The sequence below is a fragment of the Protopterus annectens genome, chromosome 7.part0 (assembly GCF_019279795.1).
Source record: "Protopterus annectens isolate FY-2018-M chromosome 7.part0, PAN1.0, whole genome shotgun sequence".
Lineage (NCBI taxonomy): Eukaryota > Metazoa > Chordata > Ceratodontiformes > Protopteridae > Protopterus > Protopterus annectens.
The window spans coordinates 87,942,775-87,963,268 of record NC_056739.1 but is presented as its reverse complement, the minus strand read 5'-3'; the positions used below and the strand labels follow the sequence as shown (position 1 = coordinate 87,963,268).

The window sequence follows — 20,494 nt, the reverse complement described above, 5'->3', positions numbered from 1 at the left end:
GATTGCACAGAAATCTGCCCTGATACCACTCCACTCCCCTGTACTGAAGGCTTTTGGGGGCATCTGCTTTCATATGAGCGAACAGAGCAGAACATGGATGCATACTGGCTGCACGGAGAACAGACTACAGGGGAGAATGATCCAAGATTCCTTATTCTTCCCCCAGATATGGTTTAGCCATTTGGGAAAAGATATCAAACATGGAAAACTTCAGTAATGTTAATGTTCTGAATGACTGAAATATGAAGACTAAGAGTAATAGATAAGAACTGGACAGGATAGGTGCTGGTCCCATCTTTCAAGCCAAGCATCTGATATCAAGACATGAACCATCCAGAGGTATGAATTTCAGCCTCCCCCTCTCTCATATACAGAGTGAAGGATCCAGAGAACTTTCAAATTGTGTTGATCAAGAATTTTAGAACCAGAAATCCCAAAGCTACCTCATGAAAAACAACTTCAAAGTCAGACCTTTGAATATCCCTACAAATATACACAAAGGAGGGCATTAGAAATTAGGTTAAAGAGAAGAAAGAACATCACACCAGGATGGAAAAACACACAACTATGGTTAGCAGCTAAGGTAAGTACCTATGTGGTCAAGCTGGAGGAAGGGGGGACGCTGGTGGACTGATAGAGTATATCACCCACCAGACACAACAAGGGGGGGCATGAGAGACAAGAGGAGTAAATAATGAAGTGAGGGCTGCTGGAAAAAAAAAAAACACTAGCTAGCCAAAGAGTTAAAGCACTCCTAGTTTACAGAAATGAAGCCTGGTACAAATGCAAACAAATCCCTTCCACACACTTCACTCAACTCTGGGAATGCCAAAACAAGCAGGTAGAAGCCATAAATCTAACTTTCTAAAGCCTAAACAAAAATCTTAATCAATACACTTAAAGCAAGTATGGAAGAAAGTAAACCTTCTAACTGGTTATAAAGTCACATACACTACCACTACTGAGATCTGCAGTCATTGCCCTCATGTTTTGACTCAAAGACTCCATTGTGCTTCCACATATTATGCCCCCCAATTTCCATTCCCCAGTCCCCTCCTCCTTCTCCTTCCACTCTTATATTCTACTAGAATAAGATCAAAGCTAAAGACACTGTCCCAGTGCTTAAGCGCATTCCACTGGATGCCCCCTCTGTTAGCCTTTCCACTGGATGCCCCTTTTCATAGCCTAATACCTTGGTTCCTACACCACTGTAGGTTATTCATTAAGCCTCCCTCCTGCATACGTACAATCTTTGTACTGCATAAAACTTAATGCCCGGCAAATGTAAAAATAGCAACAATAAAGCCTTTATCCAAGCAACCAAAAGTGAGCAATGCTTCTCATTTCATGCCATAGCTATCCTTCTAACCCTTGATAAAATCCTCAGGAATATTATGCGCATCTAACCTTCATATTGACCATGTTGATTCAGACCAAGCTGCTTTGTGCAAATCAACATGGATTTGGGACAGGTCACAGTACTATGATAGCCCTCTGGATGCTGCCTGACAAAATTCAAAAGTAAGGTCACTAGTAAGGTCACTGGCACTTTTTGTCTAACAAAGGCTTTCAGTCTCGTACACCATCACACCCTTATAAATCATATTCTTGAAGTATTTGCCAAAATGATTCCAAAAATACCTTTTCAATAGAGTCTACAGAGTTATAATTAGCACTTCCATACCCTCCAATGCTCCCCTCCTTAGAGTTGCTCCAGAAGGTTTCATCCTTGCTTCCTTACTGTTGTCTATCTTCATCAGCAAACACCCTCCTTTTCTACTTCTTGCAGATGACATGGTACTATTTAGATCTCGCATCTCATAACTCTTCACACTAAGCCAGTTTGAGTCTGCTATTCCCTGTCTTTACTTGGATTAACAATAAAAAACTACTTCGGAATTCGACAGAGACTGAAGACATGCTATTTGGGACACCAAAAGACTTTTAAAGCCCCTAATATTTTCAGCTGTTAAAGGCCTTAATAACACTGCTACTGAACCAACTTTGTCTTTCAAATATCTAGGCATCTGGCTTGACTAAGCTTTGAAATTTCATATGCACCTTGAAAAACCAGGAATAGAATCAGCCCACATCCCTTCTGGGCTCATAAAAATCTCACCTTTTCTTTCCTTTGCTACAAGATCTGCAATAGGTAATGGAATATGATTCACCTAGTTTGAATATAACTTCTCTTAATTGCTGCTAGCTCAATTTCTAAAACATAAAACCTGCAAAACATTTCCAAGAAAGTATGTACATTCATCCCCTTACCCCTTGACCCGAGCATCACTACTTAATAATCAGGGAAGCAAAACAGTTACCCATCAAGCAAAGAGCAGACCTTCTATTTGTTTCCCACATAACCAAGTTATTTCACACTGAGGCCACCTCCATTTGTAAAATTAACTATGACAATCCATTTCTCTAATCTTACAGGACAAGCACAGTCAGACCTAGTTTTACTAACCCCCAAGACTAAACTACAATGTATAAACTACAACTCTTCTCTTCTTTACCCCAAAATCAGACAGTCCTTACACACCCCTGTAAAGGACTTGACTTACTCCCATTTTGAACTCAACTAAGAACACATCTTTCTTCTTTAAGGCCACAACACCCATCTTCCAGGATTTGTTTGCATCCACCCTCTCTATCAATCTGCCTCTGGACTTGAGAGTTTATAAATCTCCCCTGCCTTAACTCCTTCACCCTTACTTTAGATGTTCCCTTCTTCACACATACCCTTTTTGTATGTGTTAATAAACTACAGCATACCTTTGTCCAGCACCCTTTATTATCCTCTGTTGTGTAAATATTGTGTATATAACACTTGTTGTATATCCTGTTATTGCCAATGCATTTGTTTACTGTTTTCTTTCTTCATTCTCCATGGATTTGTTTACATATATGTTTTGTCATCCTTACTTTATCTCTGGACTGAACCTGAAATTGGTCCATAATAATCATTGTTCTAACCTGGTTAAATTTTAAATAAATAAATAAATAATCCTATGGTAGAAGACTCTAGGAAAGGTGCAGCTGTGAACTATAGAGCATCCTGAGAGTAGGTACACTATATATTGGGGGTGACTGGCGTGGAAAATACAGATCAGGAGAATGGCCTGGGGCAGAGGTAACCACCAGAATAAGAGTGAGAAGGATGAAGGGAAAAACAATAGCATACTAGGTTGTATCCTGCAAGGAGTGGGCTCCAGGCACTGAGAGGTCATACCAGTACTTTACAAAATAATACTGAGGCCCCAAATGCAATAATGCACACAGTAATACACACCATATAGGGACAGAGAAAGTACAGAACAAAAAATAAATGGACCACAGCTCTTTAGCATAGAGAAATGATGTCCTAACTACTCAGATGACCCGAGCTTAGGTGCTGGAATAGCCGAGGCAGGAGGATGGGAATGATAGGTCACTGCTGGGTCACCATTCCTGGGGGGATGGAAGTGGTTCTGGCTTGTCACTTTGGTGACAAATGGAGGAGGTAATGGCTGTTACACTTGGGGAATATGGCCTTCCAAGCACATGCTACCATTTTATAAAGGTAGTAGCAGGGAAAATCATACACAAAGGCACTCTTCTCACAACAGACAGGACTAGTGGAGCTCAAAAGGAGCCACAGCAAGGAGAGGGAGTTCCAAGTGGAAGGGTAGGCCATTTCTTTGTTTCTGGAAGCTGCCCCACTCCCTGTCATTCAGCTCTCACCATAGGGTAAACAACTGGGATGATTAGCTAACTGGGAAGGAATGATTAGATCCCAGAACCCTCATCTACTCCAGGAATATCTGGCTGTCACTGCTGATGGAATAAATAGGCCAACTAGCAAAGGTAGTTAACCATCAAGTAGGTCCAGGAGAAGAGCAAAACAAAGTGAACAAAAGGAGGGGTAACTAGAAAAAAGGGCTTTTGATTATGAAGAAGGCTTATTAAAATAATGGCTCTATAAAATGAAACTAAGGGGAGGGAGAGACAGAGAGAGGAGACATGATCTGGATGCATAAGACCTTGAAAAAGCAGAAGGAGAAGGAAGGCAGAGCATGAATAGACATCTGCTGCATGCTGAAGAAAGGCGGCAAGCATGTGGAATAATAATGTGTCTTAGTAGGGCAGTAGGAGAATGGACTCATTCCCCAAAGCCTGGGACAGATGGACAAATGTTGGCCGTATGTAGACATGAGGGGTGGCAGAAGAATACTGAGTGTCTAATACAGAGAAACTAGAGAGACACAAATTGTCCCTTGCTGACACATGTATACATGTAGTTATGTACACCTCCCATCCTACTATTTCAGACCACCAAAAAGAAGTCTTGTGCTACATTCCAAATGTAGACCTCAGTTAAAACAAATCTCCTCAACCAAGCCCAAGGTAGGTGTTTCCTAGAGGCTTACATCACCTAAGCTCTTTAGCTCTTATACATCTCCGTTTTCTTCACATCCTCCTCCAAATCCTGATCTTTTACTGTCATACTTCAGTTGCTTTTGCTGTACATACCTTTTTCTTGTATATTAATGCACTGAATTTTTGGAACATTGTCCTTAACCATCTGCACCACTGTGATTGAATATACATAAGTGTGCCTGAAATTGGTCCATTGTGATCCATGCACTACCCCAGTAAATAAACATACATAAATAAATATTTATATATGTGTATGCATACAAGTGTGTGTGTGTGTGTGTGTGTGTGTGTGTGTGTGTGTGTGTGTGTGTGTGTATGTGTGTGTGTGTGTGTGTGTGTGTGTGTGTGTGTAACAGAACAGAGGCAGGCAGACAGACAAAATAATGTATGATCTGCAGTGCTACGGCAGGTACTGACAGCAAAGTTCTGACAGCACAGGCCTTCAGTGTTAAAAAAGGCAGGGACACCACAGGGTTACAGTATTAAAGCGGATAGGGACAGAATGGGCTTACAGCGTTAAAGCAGGCAGGGACAGCACAAGCCTGCAGTGTTAAAGCAGACAGAGACAGAGACAGCACAGGCCTGCAGTGTTAAAGCAGGCAAAGATAGCACAGGCCTGTATATTAAAGCAGGCAGAGACAGCATGGGCCTGGAGTCTTGTAGCAAGCAGGCTCTGCATCTGCCTATAGTGTTACTGCATGTAAAGACAGCATGGGTCTACAGTGTTATGACATGAAAGGACAGCATGGATCTGCAGTGTTACAGCATGTAAGGACAGTGCACGCTACAGTGTAACAGGAGGTAAGAACAGCGTGGGTCTACAGTGTTACAGCATATAAGGACAGTGCACGCTACAGTGTAACAGGAGGTAAGAACAGCGTGGGTCTACAGTGTTACAGCATATAAGGACAGTGCACGCTACAGTGTAACAGGAGGTAAGAACAGCGTGGGTCTACAGTGTTACAGCATATAAGGACAGTGCACGCTACAGTGTAACAGGAGGTAAGAACAGCGTGGGTCTACAGTGTTACAGCATGTAAGGACAGTATGGTTCTTCAGTGGTATAGCATGCAAGACCAGTATAGGTCTGCACTCACAGCAGGTAGGGGCAGGATGGGCCTGTAGTATTTAAGCAGTTAGGGAGAGCATGGCCCTACAGTGTTTCAGGATGGTACTGGTGCCATGAACCTATATATTATAGGAGGTAAGGGCAGCACTGATCTGTAATGTTACAGCAGACAAAGGCAGCATGAGCCTTCAGTGTTACAGCATGTAAGAATGGCACAGGACTGAATTGTTACAACAAGTAGGGGCAATAGGGTTGGCATTGTTACAGCCAGTAACAACAGCATCTGTCTGCAGTGCTACAGCAGGTAGGGACAGTACTGAGACTTTGTGAGCCGACAAATTCTTACTCTCCATCAAGCTTTTCTTTGTGATTGTAACACAAACTGACATCTAAGCAGAGGCAGGGAGCACCATATGAGTATCCTCTGCAGTCAGTTTTCCATCATCAGTATGTACAAGATACCATACTAGAAAGGGGATGCTGCATCATAGGTTGTACCGCTCCAGCTGTATCCTAGAGATCTAGCAACCTCTGGTTACTCCTACAAGCACTGGTATGTGAGCCTACTTGGCAAAAGCTTTGGGGACTCCAGCCTTTTAATTTAATCCCCTCCCCTATTTCCTGGGGGCTCTAATAACAGCAGGCAACTGCAAAGCAGGCAGATTACTAACAAAATCTGTAATATTTTAAAAATAGATACATAACTTATTCATACCTTTCTCTCTCTTTCAGCATCTCCAATAAACAAAGATGAAGTGGAACTTATTTCACAAGCCAGAGGCAGTAGCAGCCCCAGTCACCACCACGGTGACACCTATCCTTATGACATCGACAGACAACAGCACAAATGCCGGGGGCCCGGAAGAGCCCAAGAAGGACTCATTTGAAGATCTAAAAGAAAAATTTATGAATGTAATCAACAAAGTCCCATGTAAGTAGGACAGTACAAAACTAATTGTGATAATAAAATCTCTTTCTCTCTGTACGTACATACAAACATGTTATAGTTTTATATATATGTAGTTTTTTATTTAATTTTCCTCAAAAAATGGTAACCAGTTGTGAATGATTATATTTTTATCAATGTGACTACAACGTGCTTTTGTGAATCATTATATTGTTATCAGCATGACTAAGACATGCTTATATGTGACAGTATCCAGTGTTCTGACATCTCTTCCTTCCAAGTTAACCCCCTGTGTTCATACTCCTAATTTGGTACAGCAGGAGTAACAGGATCAGGATGCACTGCATTCCTACTCCTAACTTTGGTACAGTGGTAGTAACAGGATCAGGATGCACTGCATTCCTACTCCTAACTTTGGTACAGCGGTAGTAACAGGATCTGGATGTACTGCATTCATACTCCTAACTTTGGTACAGTGGTAGTAACAGGATCAGGATGCACTGCATTCCTACTCCTAACTTTGGTACAGCAGTAGTAACAGGATCTGGATGTACTGCATTCATACTCCTAACTTTGGTACAGCAGTAGTAACAGGATCTGGATGTACTGCATTCATACTCCTAACCTTGGTACAGCGGTAGTAACAGGATCAGGATGTACTGCATTCATACTCCTAACTTTGGTACAGCAGTAGTAACAGGATCAGGATGCACTGCATTCCTACTCCTAACTTTGGTACAGCGGTAGTAACAGGATCAGGATGTACTGCATTCATACTCCTAACCTTGGTACAACAGTAGTAACAGGATCTGGATGTACTGCATTCATACTCCTAACTTTGGTACAGCAGTAGTAACAGGATCAGGATGCACTGCATTCCTACTCGTAACTTTGGTACAGTGGTAGTAACAGGATCGAGATGCACTGGATTCCTACTCCTAACTTTGGTACAGTGGTAGTAACAGGATCACGATGTACTGCATTCATACTCCTAACTTTGGTACAGCAGGATTAACAGGATCAGGATGCCCTGCATTCATACTCCTAACTTTGGTACAGAGGTAGTAATAGGATCAGGGTGTACTGCGTTCATACTCCTAACTTTGGTGCAGCAGTAGTAACAGGATCAGGATGCAATGCATTCATACTCCTAACTTTGGTACAGCAGGAGTAACAGGATCAGGATGCCCTGCATTCCTACTCCTAACTTTGGTACAGTGCTAGTAACAAGATGCCCTGCATTCATACTCCTAACTTTGGTACAGCAGGAGTAACAGGATTAGGATGCACTGCATTCATACTCCTAACTTTGGTACAGTGCTAGTAACAGGATCAGGATGTACTGCATTCATACTCCTAACTTTGGTACAACAGTAGTAACAGGATCAGGATGCCCTGCATTCATACTCCTAACTTTGGTACAGCAGGAGTAACAGGATCAGGATGCAATGCATTCATACTCCTGACCTTGGTACAGCAAGAGTAACAGGATCAGGATGCACTGCATATATATTCCTAACTCTGGTACAGCAGGAGTAACAGGATCAGGATGCACTGCATTCATACTCCTAACTTTGGTGCAGAGGTAGTAATAAGATCATGGTGTACTGTGTTCATACTTGTAACATTGGTACAGCAGGACTAACAGGATGAGGATGCAATGCATTCATACTCCTATCTCTGGTACAGCAGGAGTAACAGGAGCAGAATGTACTGCATTCATACTCCTAACTTTGGTACAGTGGGAAAAACAGGACTGGGGCCTTCACCAACAGGGACAAGCAATGGAAGTTTTCATAAAGTTAATTCCTAATGGCATTAATGCTTGACTGTGAAACTGGCCTCAGCTTACATCACTCCATGTATAAACAGTCCCACAGAGTAGCCTCCCAAAGTTCCAAATCATAAAACTCTCTCCAGGCTGTTGTACCACAGTTTCTTTCCTTGGTTAGCTCTGGAGTGGTAGCCAGATTAATTGTTTGATCTGTTTCCACTAATTTCACCATATCTCTCCATTTTATTTTATTTTACTTTTTAAAAGTATTTTATTGATTTTAATATTTATCTTTTTTGTTCCTACATTCATTCAAACAAATATCTGTTAATCAGGTGAGTGCACTGGTCCAAGGATCCTTTTCAGGCATGATCCAAGCCAGTTTTGCATGAGCAAACAAACCGTTATGTCATTGTCATGAAGACATGAACATTACAGTAGGTCACATAATTACAATAAAGGAACAAGTCACAGTTAATGCATGAAAAGGTTTCAGAATGGAATGGTGTGACAAGTTTATGGGCAGAATGCCCACAACACACACCAGCTGTGGCTACAGATAGCTCCTGATCAAGAAAGCCAGTTTTAGCTTTCATGCAGAAGCCGACAGGTCTGGTACCCCTGATCAACTTATAGAACATAGAAATAAATAAAAACACTCTTTATATGTAAAGTACAGCAACACTAAGTAACATCTTTTATTTTATTCATTTGAATATTTATGTTTCCTTCCATATAAGATGCCATGCAAACCTCCAAGCAGCAGGCAGGGCCACCTCCCCTGGTACAAGGTGTTAAGGGTTATAAATGGCATGTCTAATCTAGTGGGAGTGTAGTACCAGCAATTCAGAAATGAATTAAATATTGTCTGAAGTGCTAAAGTAAGGCACTTTCACAAGGAATGAGTTTTTTTTTTCAACAAACCTTTCAGTTTCAGCTTTTTTGATCAGCGACTGTCTGCACCCATGACCATTGCCTGTTGTGGGGATTTCGCTTGCAACCTTTTCACAGCTTTCCCTTCAGAAATGGTAAATATTAATGTAAACTCATAAGGGAAAGGTATTTAAAAACAACTGATAGAAATCTATGTAAGGATCAGAGATTAACTGTCTGATGTTCAGTGATAAGACAAGCCCAAGGATAACTAGTGTGTTAGTATTGTTACTAGCAGGAGATGTTAAAGTAAAGTATGAGGCTGTAAGAATGTAACCTATAAATCTGAGTATAGTAAAGTAAGGAGTGAAGAGGGCTTGTGTACATGCAGAGGATGTTGTAGTGTTGCGAGTAAGGTGATAGCAGATTAATAAGCAGAGCATTAATACGAAGTAGTTAAAGGAGACGGGAGTGTTGCTCTAAATTCATGTTAGAGAATGTTTAGTAGGGTGTACAGATAAGATATCATCACTAGGATCAGTTCGATAAAGGCTGGCTATTTATATTAACATATGTACACCCTTTGTTGTCATGAAAAAACTTTTTGAGAAGAAAACTGAATGTCAGTATGTTAAGGGCCCTAGTTTTTGAAACTTTGTTCCAGACTAGATCACTTTGAAAATGTTCTTTCAGCTGTTGTAAGAGTAGCGGAAGGTCTACAAAGAAAGGTTCCATCATTGCTCCTCAGTTCGTGTTTGTGTGTATGCGTGTGTGTGTGTGTGTGTGTGTGTGTGTGTGTGTGTGTGTGTGTGTGTGTGTGCGCGTGTGTGTGTGTGTGCGCACGCGTGTCTGTGTGTGCGTGTGTGTGCGTGTGTGCATGTGCGTGTGCGTGTGTATGCGTGTCTGTGTGTGCATGTGTGTGTGCGTGTGTGTGTGTGTATGTGTGTCTGTGTATGCATGTCTGTGTGTGTGTGCATATCTGTGTGTGTGTATGCGTATCTGTGTGTGTGTGTGTGCGTGTGTGTATGCGTGTCTGCGCATGTCTGCGTGTGCATGTGTGTGTGTGTGTGTGTGTGTGTGTGTGTGTGTGTGTGTGTGTGTGTGTGTGACATATGTGTGTGTGTGTGTGTGTGTGTGTGTGTGTGTGTGTGTGTGTGTGTGTGTGTGTGTGTGTGTGTGTGTGTGTGTGTGTGTGTGTGTGTGTGTGTGTGTGTGTGTGCATGTGTGCACGTGTCTGTGTGTGTGTGTGTGTGTGTGTGTGTGTGTGTGTGTGTGTGTGTGTGTGTGTGTGTGTGTGTGTGTGTGTGTGCGCATGCAAGCTGCTTCTAAAGTGCTGTTTGTCTTCGGTAGAAACAGTAGCCATTATGTATAAGTTTGTAGGTTAACATACTTTGGAAGTAGGTGACTCTAGCTAGGAAGCAGAAGCCAGATTTTTCAGTGGTTAACAATGTGTGGAAAGAGAGCTAAGAGGTGTAAACCTTAGTATTAAATCAACAATCTGCCATAAAGTTGGCATTCTTACTGGAGTGTGCAGTGTTTATGAGGAGGGCTTACTCAAGTCTAGGTAACAAGACATCAATGACTATGGCTTATCAGGCTTCTTTTGTGAAGAGGTTGAAGATTTTATTGACAATTTTCAGCTGCTTTCTCCATGACAAAGTGGTAGTTAGTAAAAAAAAAACATAGACTCAGAAATCCAAATGTTCTAGATGTGGGAAGGAATCCCGTGTTGAGTTATGCTGGTAATATTATTAATTATACAATGACCACCCATTAATATTCCAAAATGTGCACGCTGATTGGCCAGCATACCCGTTGTAAATCCCACAATATACCATCGGGAAAAAGGTCCGGTCGCCCAGACTTTTTTCCGTTGGTATAAAGTGTCCAAAACCTTTTTTTTTTAATAAATAAAAGAAAAAAGAAAAAACAGAGCAACGGAGACTTTCTTTTCTGCATTGCTTCCATTTCAAAGCATTGATGTACTGGGTATGTGTAAGAGTGCAAGTCCCATACGCATGTGCAGTACATCAACACAAGGAGGCAGTATACCACCACCGGCAGAAGAACAGTAATGCGCCGTTATACAAAGACATTATTTAAGAAAAGTAAGTATTTTTTCCTTAAATAATGTCATTGTATAATAGCAATAACCGATTCCATGGTTGTGGTATATTGAAATTTACCCATGTTTGGCTTTATTTAATCACCCGGGCTTCACCCTCATGATTAAACCATGCCAACCATGGGTAAATCTTAATGTACCACACCACGTCGTTGGTTATTGCTTAATTATATTCAACTCCTGGGTTGATGCATCTCAGGGAAATGTGAAATATCAATTCCACAGATGTGCTAATGTCACTAAAGGTCATTTTATTCTATTTTCATCTGAGAAAATTATATTTAGTAAAAAAAAAATACATATATGTGTATATATATATATATATATATATATATATATATGTGTGTGTGTGTGTGTGTGTGTGTGTGTGTGTGTGTATATATATATATATATGTGTGTGTGTGTGTGTGTGTGTGTGTGTGTGTGTGTGTGTGTATATATATATATATATATATATATATATATATATATATATATATATGTATATGATAAAAATAGAGTTTATTTGTTATCTTATAGAGCTGGTACTAGAATATAATGTTTTTTGTTTGAGAAGCAATATTACCTACAGACCTCTGGCATAGCTATGGGCACTTTGTGTGCCAATAGCTATGCCGATATGGTCATGGTGTACTGGGAAAGTGCAAACATCTTAAATGCTGAGCAGCTTAATGTGCATGTACAATTTTATCAGTGTTTTGTTGATGATTGATACATTTTTGGAAAGGAGACCTTGAAAGTTTAAATCATTTTCTAAGTGCTATAAATACAAGTACCTCCTTTCTTAAGTTCACAATGAAACATTCTTGCACTCACATAGATTTCCTTGATGTAACCCTGTATAAGGGTATAGATGGAAAGCTGCATACTAAGAGATATAGAAAACCATGTTATACACATAGTCATCTTGAACGTAATAGTATGCATCCACCACATATTTTTGAAAATGTGGTAAGAGGTCAACTTTTAAGAGTTTCTAGACTTCATGACCAGGAACAAGAATTTGAAACAACTATATGTTCCACTAGTATGGAATTTATACAACATGGTTATAAACCTTTTGAAGTTAGTAAAGCATGTGAGAGGGTTAAGTCAGACAGACAAAGTAGTGGACATCCGTTTTTTTCATGTAAAGAAAACATAAGAAAGACTGCCCATAATAATTGTTATAGCAATGTAGCTTAATGTATGAGTTTTAATACTGACAGCATAGATATAAAAAATATTATCACAAAAAATTGGCATATTTTGTCTTCTGTGCCTATTCTACGTGGGTTTGTCAGTGCAGTTCCAAATTTTGTTTATGAAATAAAAAATTGTTGAAAAGACAGCTCTGTTTTCCTAATACAAGTATGCTAAGGCAACCCAGTATTAGAACAATTAGTTTTGGTGCTTCTATCTGTGGCAAATGCACTTTTTGTAAATACATTGATGCATCTAATACATTTACTCAACCAGATAATGGTAAACATTATGTTTTCAAAGTTAAAGCTAATTGTGACACTAAAAGCTTAGTTTACCTAGCACAGTGTGTGACTTGTTCAAAATTTTATGTAGGAAAAACTAATAGGTAACTTATAGAACGAATTAGAGACCATTATTATAGTGCTAATAAGGGCCATAATTATAGTGCCTTAGCTAAACACATTCTAGAGAAAGGCGCTAACTATTGGTTCATGTTTATGGCAGTAGAAGTAATTTATGAAAGTTTTAGGTTGGGTGATATAACTAATGTCACAGAAGGGAAAGAATTAATATGGATTCTCAAATTATCAGCACATAGAGGTGCAGGCTTGAATGAATCAGTACCTCTTAAGCCAGTTCTGAAAGAAAGAAAGCTTTTTAAGTGGATATTTTGTTATGTGTGTCTTTATGGCAATAGTCTTCTATGGTTTCCGCCTTAAAAGAAAGCTGTGCATTTTAAAATTTTTATGGCTATTGTATCTACATGTTTTTTTATTGGTAGATATTTAATTGATTGTATTTTAAATATCTGAGATGTTGCTGGGTTTTTGTATGGTTTGAAGAAGCGATTTTATCATGAAAGCGCTCACCTGTGTTCGAATAAAAGTCTATTTGGATTTTATACTGCTCTTTGCGATTTGCATTTTATTGGTTTGCTGTGGTGCTGTGTTCTACACTTTTGTTTTATATATATATATATATATATATATATATATATATATATATATATATATATATATATATATATATATATATATATATACATTCCAAAGACATGCATCTGGAGCATTTCTCCCCGGGCCTCCGCTGAAAACAGGCTCTGTGGAACCTAGTCGGACTTTCCCGGTCAACAAATGATAAATAAATAAAATATATATATATATTTATATACATATACACATATATATATATATATATATATATATATATATATATATATATATATATATATATAGCAAATGATTGCCTACAAGTAGCTATACACACCCTCTCCATTAAGCTGAAAGAAATGGCCAATGGCCACTTTCTTTCTCTTTTTTTTCTTGCCAGTCCTCTAGGCTGAGGCCTTTATATATTATCACTGACAGCAGAGGATTTATCTGGAAAATAAAACTCAACATCAAATGTTTAATCCTTTTATTAGCATCCTCTGTTGAAAAGTGTTAATAACTCTGCTTAATTTCTCCAGAATTTTTGGGTTTCTAATACCATGATGTGAATGGACCCCATTCCTAAATTATGGTATAATTCAAGTTCATGCAATTAATATTCTTTCAGTCTTTGATGTTAGCCGAAAGTGCTCTTCACAGTACCCACAACGTGCCCAGAATTGTACTCCTCCTGCAATTCGTATGGAGTTACAGGTACTGGTAGCATATATAAATATGACTGTAAATCCTTTTTTATTAAACCCATCACTCCTACTACTATTGGAACTGTCTGGGTATCTTTCTTCCACATTGTTCTTATTTCTGCCTGCAAATGTTGATATTTTATGACTTTATGACTTTATGTATATGATACACTGTAATTGTGTAGCATTTTCAATTATCTGTGCTATTTTTGTCTTTTTTTTACTTGGACTACTATATCTTGTTTTCTCTTCAACTATTTTTAAATTGTTGGTAATGGGTGATCTCATGTGATGCACACTTCATCATTCTCTCTAATGCTTTGTGGTTCATGTTTCCAATGCTCCTCGGCTACTTGTGTATCATGCTGTTTGCACAATTCCCAGTACAACAACCTTGCCACATTATTATGCCTTTCAATGTACAGGCGCTCTGCCATGAGTATATCACACCCAGCAGTGATGTGTGTGACTGTTTCCAATACTTTTTTACAGAACCTACATTTGTCTGTTTCTCCCAATGTTCACAGGACTTTGTAAATCAACGTGTATGTAGTCCACTATCTTGGGCTGCCATTATTAACCATTCACCCTTTGGTTTCAACTCACCCCTTTTTAACCATTCCTGCTCAAGTCCTGAAAAATATGAGGTTGTTCCAGGAGATCTCAATACTTGCCACTATATTTATGGCTTTTCCACATTTCTTCCCTTTTCATCTGATCCTTCTTATATTCTTTCTTTTGTTTTTTGGCACATTTAGTTGCTACCTGATTTTTGCCTACTTCAGGTTTGATTTCCATTGTTGCTTGATACCTGCATACTTCTACTAAACTATGTGGTGAGGTCATCTTAGACTTCCTCTCCTCATGTTGTAAATCTTTCACTGTGTTTGGATCTGATGAGGTCAGCAGGTATGTATGCAGTCCTATGACTGCAGATCTGTAAATGCTATCAATTTTGAGCAGGCCTATATCTCCTTCAGAGCATGGAATATATAATCTTAGTATACAGTGATTTTTATCTGTCATTTGATAACTGCGAAGCATTTTTTTTCTTTTTATGTCCAACTGATCCAATACCTTTTGGGGCCAGTCAGTCACACCAAAACTGTAAGTTAAAAAGGGAAGGGCAAATTGGTTTATAGCTTAGATTGTATTCCAGTACATATCAAGGATGTTTTCAATATTACCTCTAGTCTTCTGAAATATTCTTTACTGAGTTCTATTTGCATTTGTTCATGTTTTATTGTCGATCCTTCATTAATTCCCAAATATTTATATACTCTTTCCAGCTCAGATTCCTTTGTATCACATTCCTGTCCTAGACTGACATTTTCTTGGTACTGCAACTTTCCTACTTTAAACGTTACTTTTGCATATTTATCAACACCAAATGCCATTTTTATATCACATGAGGAAGTTTTAACCACTTGCAGTTGTGCTTTCCTCATCTGATGAGCTAAACAGTTTTAAGTCTTCCACAAAACGTAGATTAGAAATCTTTAAGCAAGTTTGTTTTCTAGGAGTCAAACAGTAACCAAAACCTGATCTGTTAAGTAAGCAGCTTTACAGGTTAAGGGCAAGAGAAAACAAAAGCGGTAACAAAGATTCATCCTGGAATATCTTGCTTTGAATTTTTATCCCTGGGATAATAACTTGCCTTTTAAATTGCAAAGTGGTTTGCCACTGTTTAATGAAACTTGTAATATAATTGATCAATGTGAAATGTATCTTGTACATCTGTAAGCACTCCTTTATCCATGAATGTGGAATGCTGCCAAATGCTTAGTGACATACTTTTTCCCCTTTTTATAATTCTTTCTTTTGTTACCTTTTTGTTCTATTGCCATGGCTGAGTTTTCTTCCAAGTGACTATACACTCCGTCTGCATCATTTCCAGTATATAGTTTGTGCATCATCGAAAGGCAAGTTAATAGTCCATAGGTTTTAAGATCGCTTACAGATTCACTCTTAAGGAGGAGCATTGTTTTTCTTGTTGTTAACCAGATTGGTGTCTGTTCAGGATGTACATATAAGTAGTTCTTACTCAGGGCTAAATCTTTATGTAAAGATGTTAACACTTTTAGACAGAGGTTGGGTACTGCATCTAGGCCTGAGGTTTTAAAGTTAGGAGCTTTTCTTAATTTCATTTCAGTTTCTCTGGCTGTTACTTCATCCCATTTCATATCCTGTACATTTGAATTAATTACTATTTCTTTTATTTTTTCTGTCTAGTCAGCATCTTTGTTATGTTCCACAAAGTCTACATAAATATTTCTCCATAATGTGTCTACTTCTTCTTTTTAGCAGTGTTTCTATTCCTTTTGCTTTGTTTCCCAGTTCTATATACAACTTTTTTGGGGGGTCATCAATTAATTGCTTAGTTTCTAGTTTTTCCTTTATATTTACTTGATATCGTCTAAGTTTTTCTGCCTGGGCTGATAGCTTTAGTTTATTATTTGCAGTCGTGTATGATAGATCCTGGTCTGTTCTGATACTGTGCATTGCTTTTGTCACGCTTAAGTGTTTTTGTTGATCTGTTCTCTCTCCTGTATTCTTCTAACACTGGCACTTCTTGTTTTAATTGCTTTACAGTTTTCTCTTTTCGATGCTTCCATGATGGCATTTTACTCATTGCCTTCTTTTCCCTTATTGTTGTGTATTTTTGTGCTAAGATTTGTATCTGTTGTTAGTTTCGCTGCACAGTAATGTATCCTATTTACTTCTGTTATAGCACATACATTTCTGTTAATAGTCTTGATTACTGTGTCCATCTGTTTGGGCGGCCACGGTGGTGCAGTGGTTAGCATTGCCGCCTCACAGCAAGAGGTTCTCCAGTTCGATCCTCGGCTGGGGTGCCTTCTGTGCGGAGTCTGCATGTCCTCCCTGTGGTCGCGTGGGTTTCCTCTGGGTGCTCCGGTTTCCTCCCACATCCCAAAGACATGCTGCAGGTGGATTGGACACTCTAAATTGGCCCTAGGTGTGCGTGTGTGTGTGCCTTCTGTGGAAGGTTGGGTACCGGGCTGGCAACTCGACACCGTAAAACTCTACTGCCACTCAATGTGCGGACGAGGTGATTCGCTGTGGCGACCCCTAACCGGGAAAAAGCCGAAAGAAGAAGAAGAAGAAGACTGTGTCCATCTGTTTCAGACTTCTAACATTTTGGGTCTTATTTACTTTCTGTAATCTATTTCTTTCATCAGTCTTAATATCTCTATCCATCTCTATTAATTCAAGCAACTTTTCCCTTAGATCATTTTCTTCTAAGCTAAGGACACATACTGCAGACGTTCTACAGAAAGTTCTTGAATGTCTTCCCGTGACATATACTATTCAGCTGCATCCTGCATCATCCATTGCTCCTTCATATGTGAACTCACTGGCCTATCACTCCACAACATTGACTGCATCAGAGCTGTCACTGGTTTTTGCTCCTTCCCTGGCTATGTAGGTCCACTGAACATTTGTACTGGTTTCCTACCGAGCAGTCCAAAACATCATCATGTGTCAGGTGATCAGATGCTTCCTGTTCCATCTGTTTCTCCTTAATTTGGAAACTCATTGTTCCATCATGCTGTGATGTTACCAGAGTTGGATTTTCTACATTAAGTCCTTCACTTCACAGGTAATCCACAACTTCAGTTTTTATTTCTTTAACTTATCCATTACTAATCCTCTTTCCTTCTATCTCCCTTTGTTTTCTTGTGAATTTTTCCATATCTGGGTGTATTTCTCTGTATTTCTCTTCAAATATCTTTGGTGCTGCTAATCTCTTTTTGTTTAAATTTCTCCAAGTCTTTTGGGTTTCTAATACCATGACTGGAATGTGCCCCATTCCAAACTCAAAGTATGATTAAAGTTCATGAAATTAGCATTGTTTCAGTTTTTGATGTTAACCAGAAGTGCTCTTTGCAGCATCTACAGTGGGCTCAATAATGACTCTTCCTGTAATTCATACAGAGTTACATGTATCGGTAACAGTACAATTGTAAATTCTTTTTATAAGACCCGTTGCTCCTACTGCTTTTGAAACTGTCTGGGTGTCCTTCCACACTGCCCTCGTTTCTGCCTGCAAATCCTGGTATTTTATGATTTTGTATCTCTCTGTACGTAAGACACTGTAGTCACTGGGTGTAGGAGTTTCAATGATCAGTGCTACTTTTGTCTTCTTTTCACAGATTATTATATCTAGTTTTCTCACATCTATTTTTTTAACTGTTGTTAACGTGATCCCATATGATATACACTTCATAATTTTCTATAATGCTTTGTGGCTAATGTTTCCAATGTTTTCAGCTAATTCAATATAATGTTTGCACTATGCCCAATGCAACAGTCTCGCTACATTATTATTCCTTTCGGTATGCAGTCCTTCTGCCATTAGTATATCACAACTAACAACAACATGTGCTGCTTTTTTCCAATTCTGTTTTACAGAACCTACATTTGTCTGTTTCTCCCACATATTCAATGGACTTTGTAAACCAACGTGTAAGTAGTCCACTGTCTTGGGCCACCAATACTAACCTTTCATCTTTTGGTTTAAATTCACCTCTCCTTAACCATTCCTGCATTCAGTCCTGATCAACATGAGGTTCTTCCAGAAGTTTTCTGTATTTGCAACTATATTTATGCATTTTCCACATTTCTTGCCTTCTCATCTGGTCCTTCACCTTATTTATATTCTTTCTTTCGTTTTTTGGCACATTCAGTTGCTGCCTGATTTTTATCTACTTCTGGTTTGATTTCCATTCCTGCTTGACACCGATATGCTTCTTCTAGATTAAGCAGAGAAGTCATCTTAGATTTATTCTCCACATACTTCAAAACTTTCACTACGTTTGGGTCTTGTGAGGTCAGCAGATATGTGTGGAGTCCCACAGTTGCAGATCTATACATGTAATCAATTTCAATGAGGCTCATCCCTCCTTCAGAATAGGAAATATATAATCTTGGTATGCACTGATTTTTATAAATCACTTGGTGAGCATAAAGCATCCTTCTTGTTTTCCTATCTAATCAATCCAACACGTTTTGGGGCCAGTCATCCAAAACTGTAAGTTAGGACAGGAGAGCAAATTGGTTTGTAGCTTGGACTTTGTTCCTAGATGTCAGTGCTGTTTTCAGGATTAATTTAAGTCTTCCGATGTATTCCTTACTAAGTTTTATTCGCATTTGTTCGTGTTTTATTGTTGATCCCTCATCAATTCCCAAACATTTATACACTCCCTCTTGCTCAAGTTCTTTTATATCACATTATTGTCCTAAACTGATGTTTTCCTGGTGTTGCAGTTTTCCTACTTTAAAGATGAGAAGTCTTTATACTTTGTTGTTTTCTAGGAGCCAAATTATAGCCATGGCCTAAGCTGTTAAGTAGACAGCTTAATGGGTTAAGGGCAAAGCAGAATAGCAGCAGCAACAAAGTCACCCCGGAATATCCCCCTTTAATTTCTACCCCTGGGATAATAATTTGTCCTTTATCATGGCTAAATTGCAAAGTGGTCTGCCACTGTTTCAAGGTCACTGTAATGTAGTCAGTCAGTGTAGGGTGTATCTTATACATTTTTAAGCACTCTTTTGTCCATGAATGTGGGATACTATCAAATGCTTTTTTGTAGTCAGTCTATACCATACTTATATTCTTCCCCTTTTTACAGTTCTCCAGTATGACGTTATTTAACAACAAATGATCCTTTGTTTTGTATAACTTTCTTTTATTGTCCGTTTGTTCTACTGACATAGCTGAGTTTTCTTCTAAATGACTATAAACTCTGTTGGCATCAATTCCCGTGTATAGTTAATATGTTGTTGGAAGGCAAGTTATTGGTCTATAATTTTTAGGGTAGCTTGCAGGTTCACTCTTAAGTAAGGGCATTGTTTTTCCTGTTAGTCAGGTCGGTGGCTGTTTGGGCTTTGCATATAAATAGTTCTTACTCATGGCTAAATCCTCATGCAAAGATGTTAATACTTTTAACCAAAAGTTAGGTACTGCATCTGGGACTGGGGTTTTCCAGTTAGAGGCTTTTCTTATCTTTCTTTCAATCTCTCTGGCTGTTACTTCATCCCATTTCATATCCTGCACCTTTAAACTTCTTATTCTTTCTTTTACTTCTTCTATCCATTTAGCATCTTTGATATGTTCCACAGGATCTTCACAGATATTTCACCAAATGTATCAATTTCTTCTTTTTTTGGCAATCTTTCAATTCCTTTTTCCTTGTTTCCCAATTCTCTATAAAACTTTTTTTGGGTCATCAATAAATTGCTTATTTTGTACTTTTCCTTTATATTTATCTGTGTATCTTCTAAGTTTTTTTAAATGTGCTGAAATTTTTAGTTTATTTGCTAAAGTGCATGATAGATCCTGGTCTCTTCTAATACTGCCCACTTCTTTTATCTCATCTGTCCTTCTTATTATTTTTGTTGATCTATTCCTTTTTCTATAGTCTTCCAACAGTGACACTTCTTGTCTTAACTGCTTTATAGTTTTCTCTATTCGATATTTCTATTAT

At 38.7% G+C, this 20,494-nt stretch overlaps 1 protein-coding gene across 2 annotated transcripts in view; it reads left to right on the top strand.

Annotated features, from left to right (window-relative positions):
• Positions 1-20,494, top strand: part of SYT2 (synaptotagmin 2) — a 1,145,572-nt gene that overhangs the window by 1,018,123 nt on the left and 106,955 nt on the right. For both annotated transcript variants that reach the window (XM_044076513.1, XM_044076514.1), the window contains one exon: positions 6,221-6,419. In XM_044076513.1, the coding sequence (XP_043932448.1) occupies positions 6,239-6,419 (181 nt within the window). In that variant the 5' untranslated portion in view covers positions 6,221-6,238. The remainder of the gene's footprint in view (positions 1-6,220; positions 6,420-20,494) is intronic.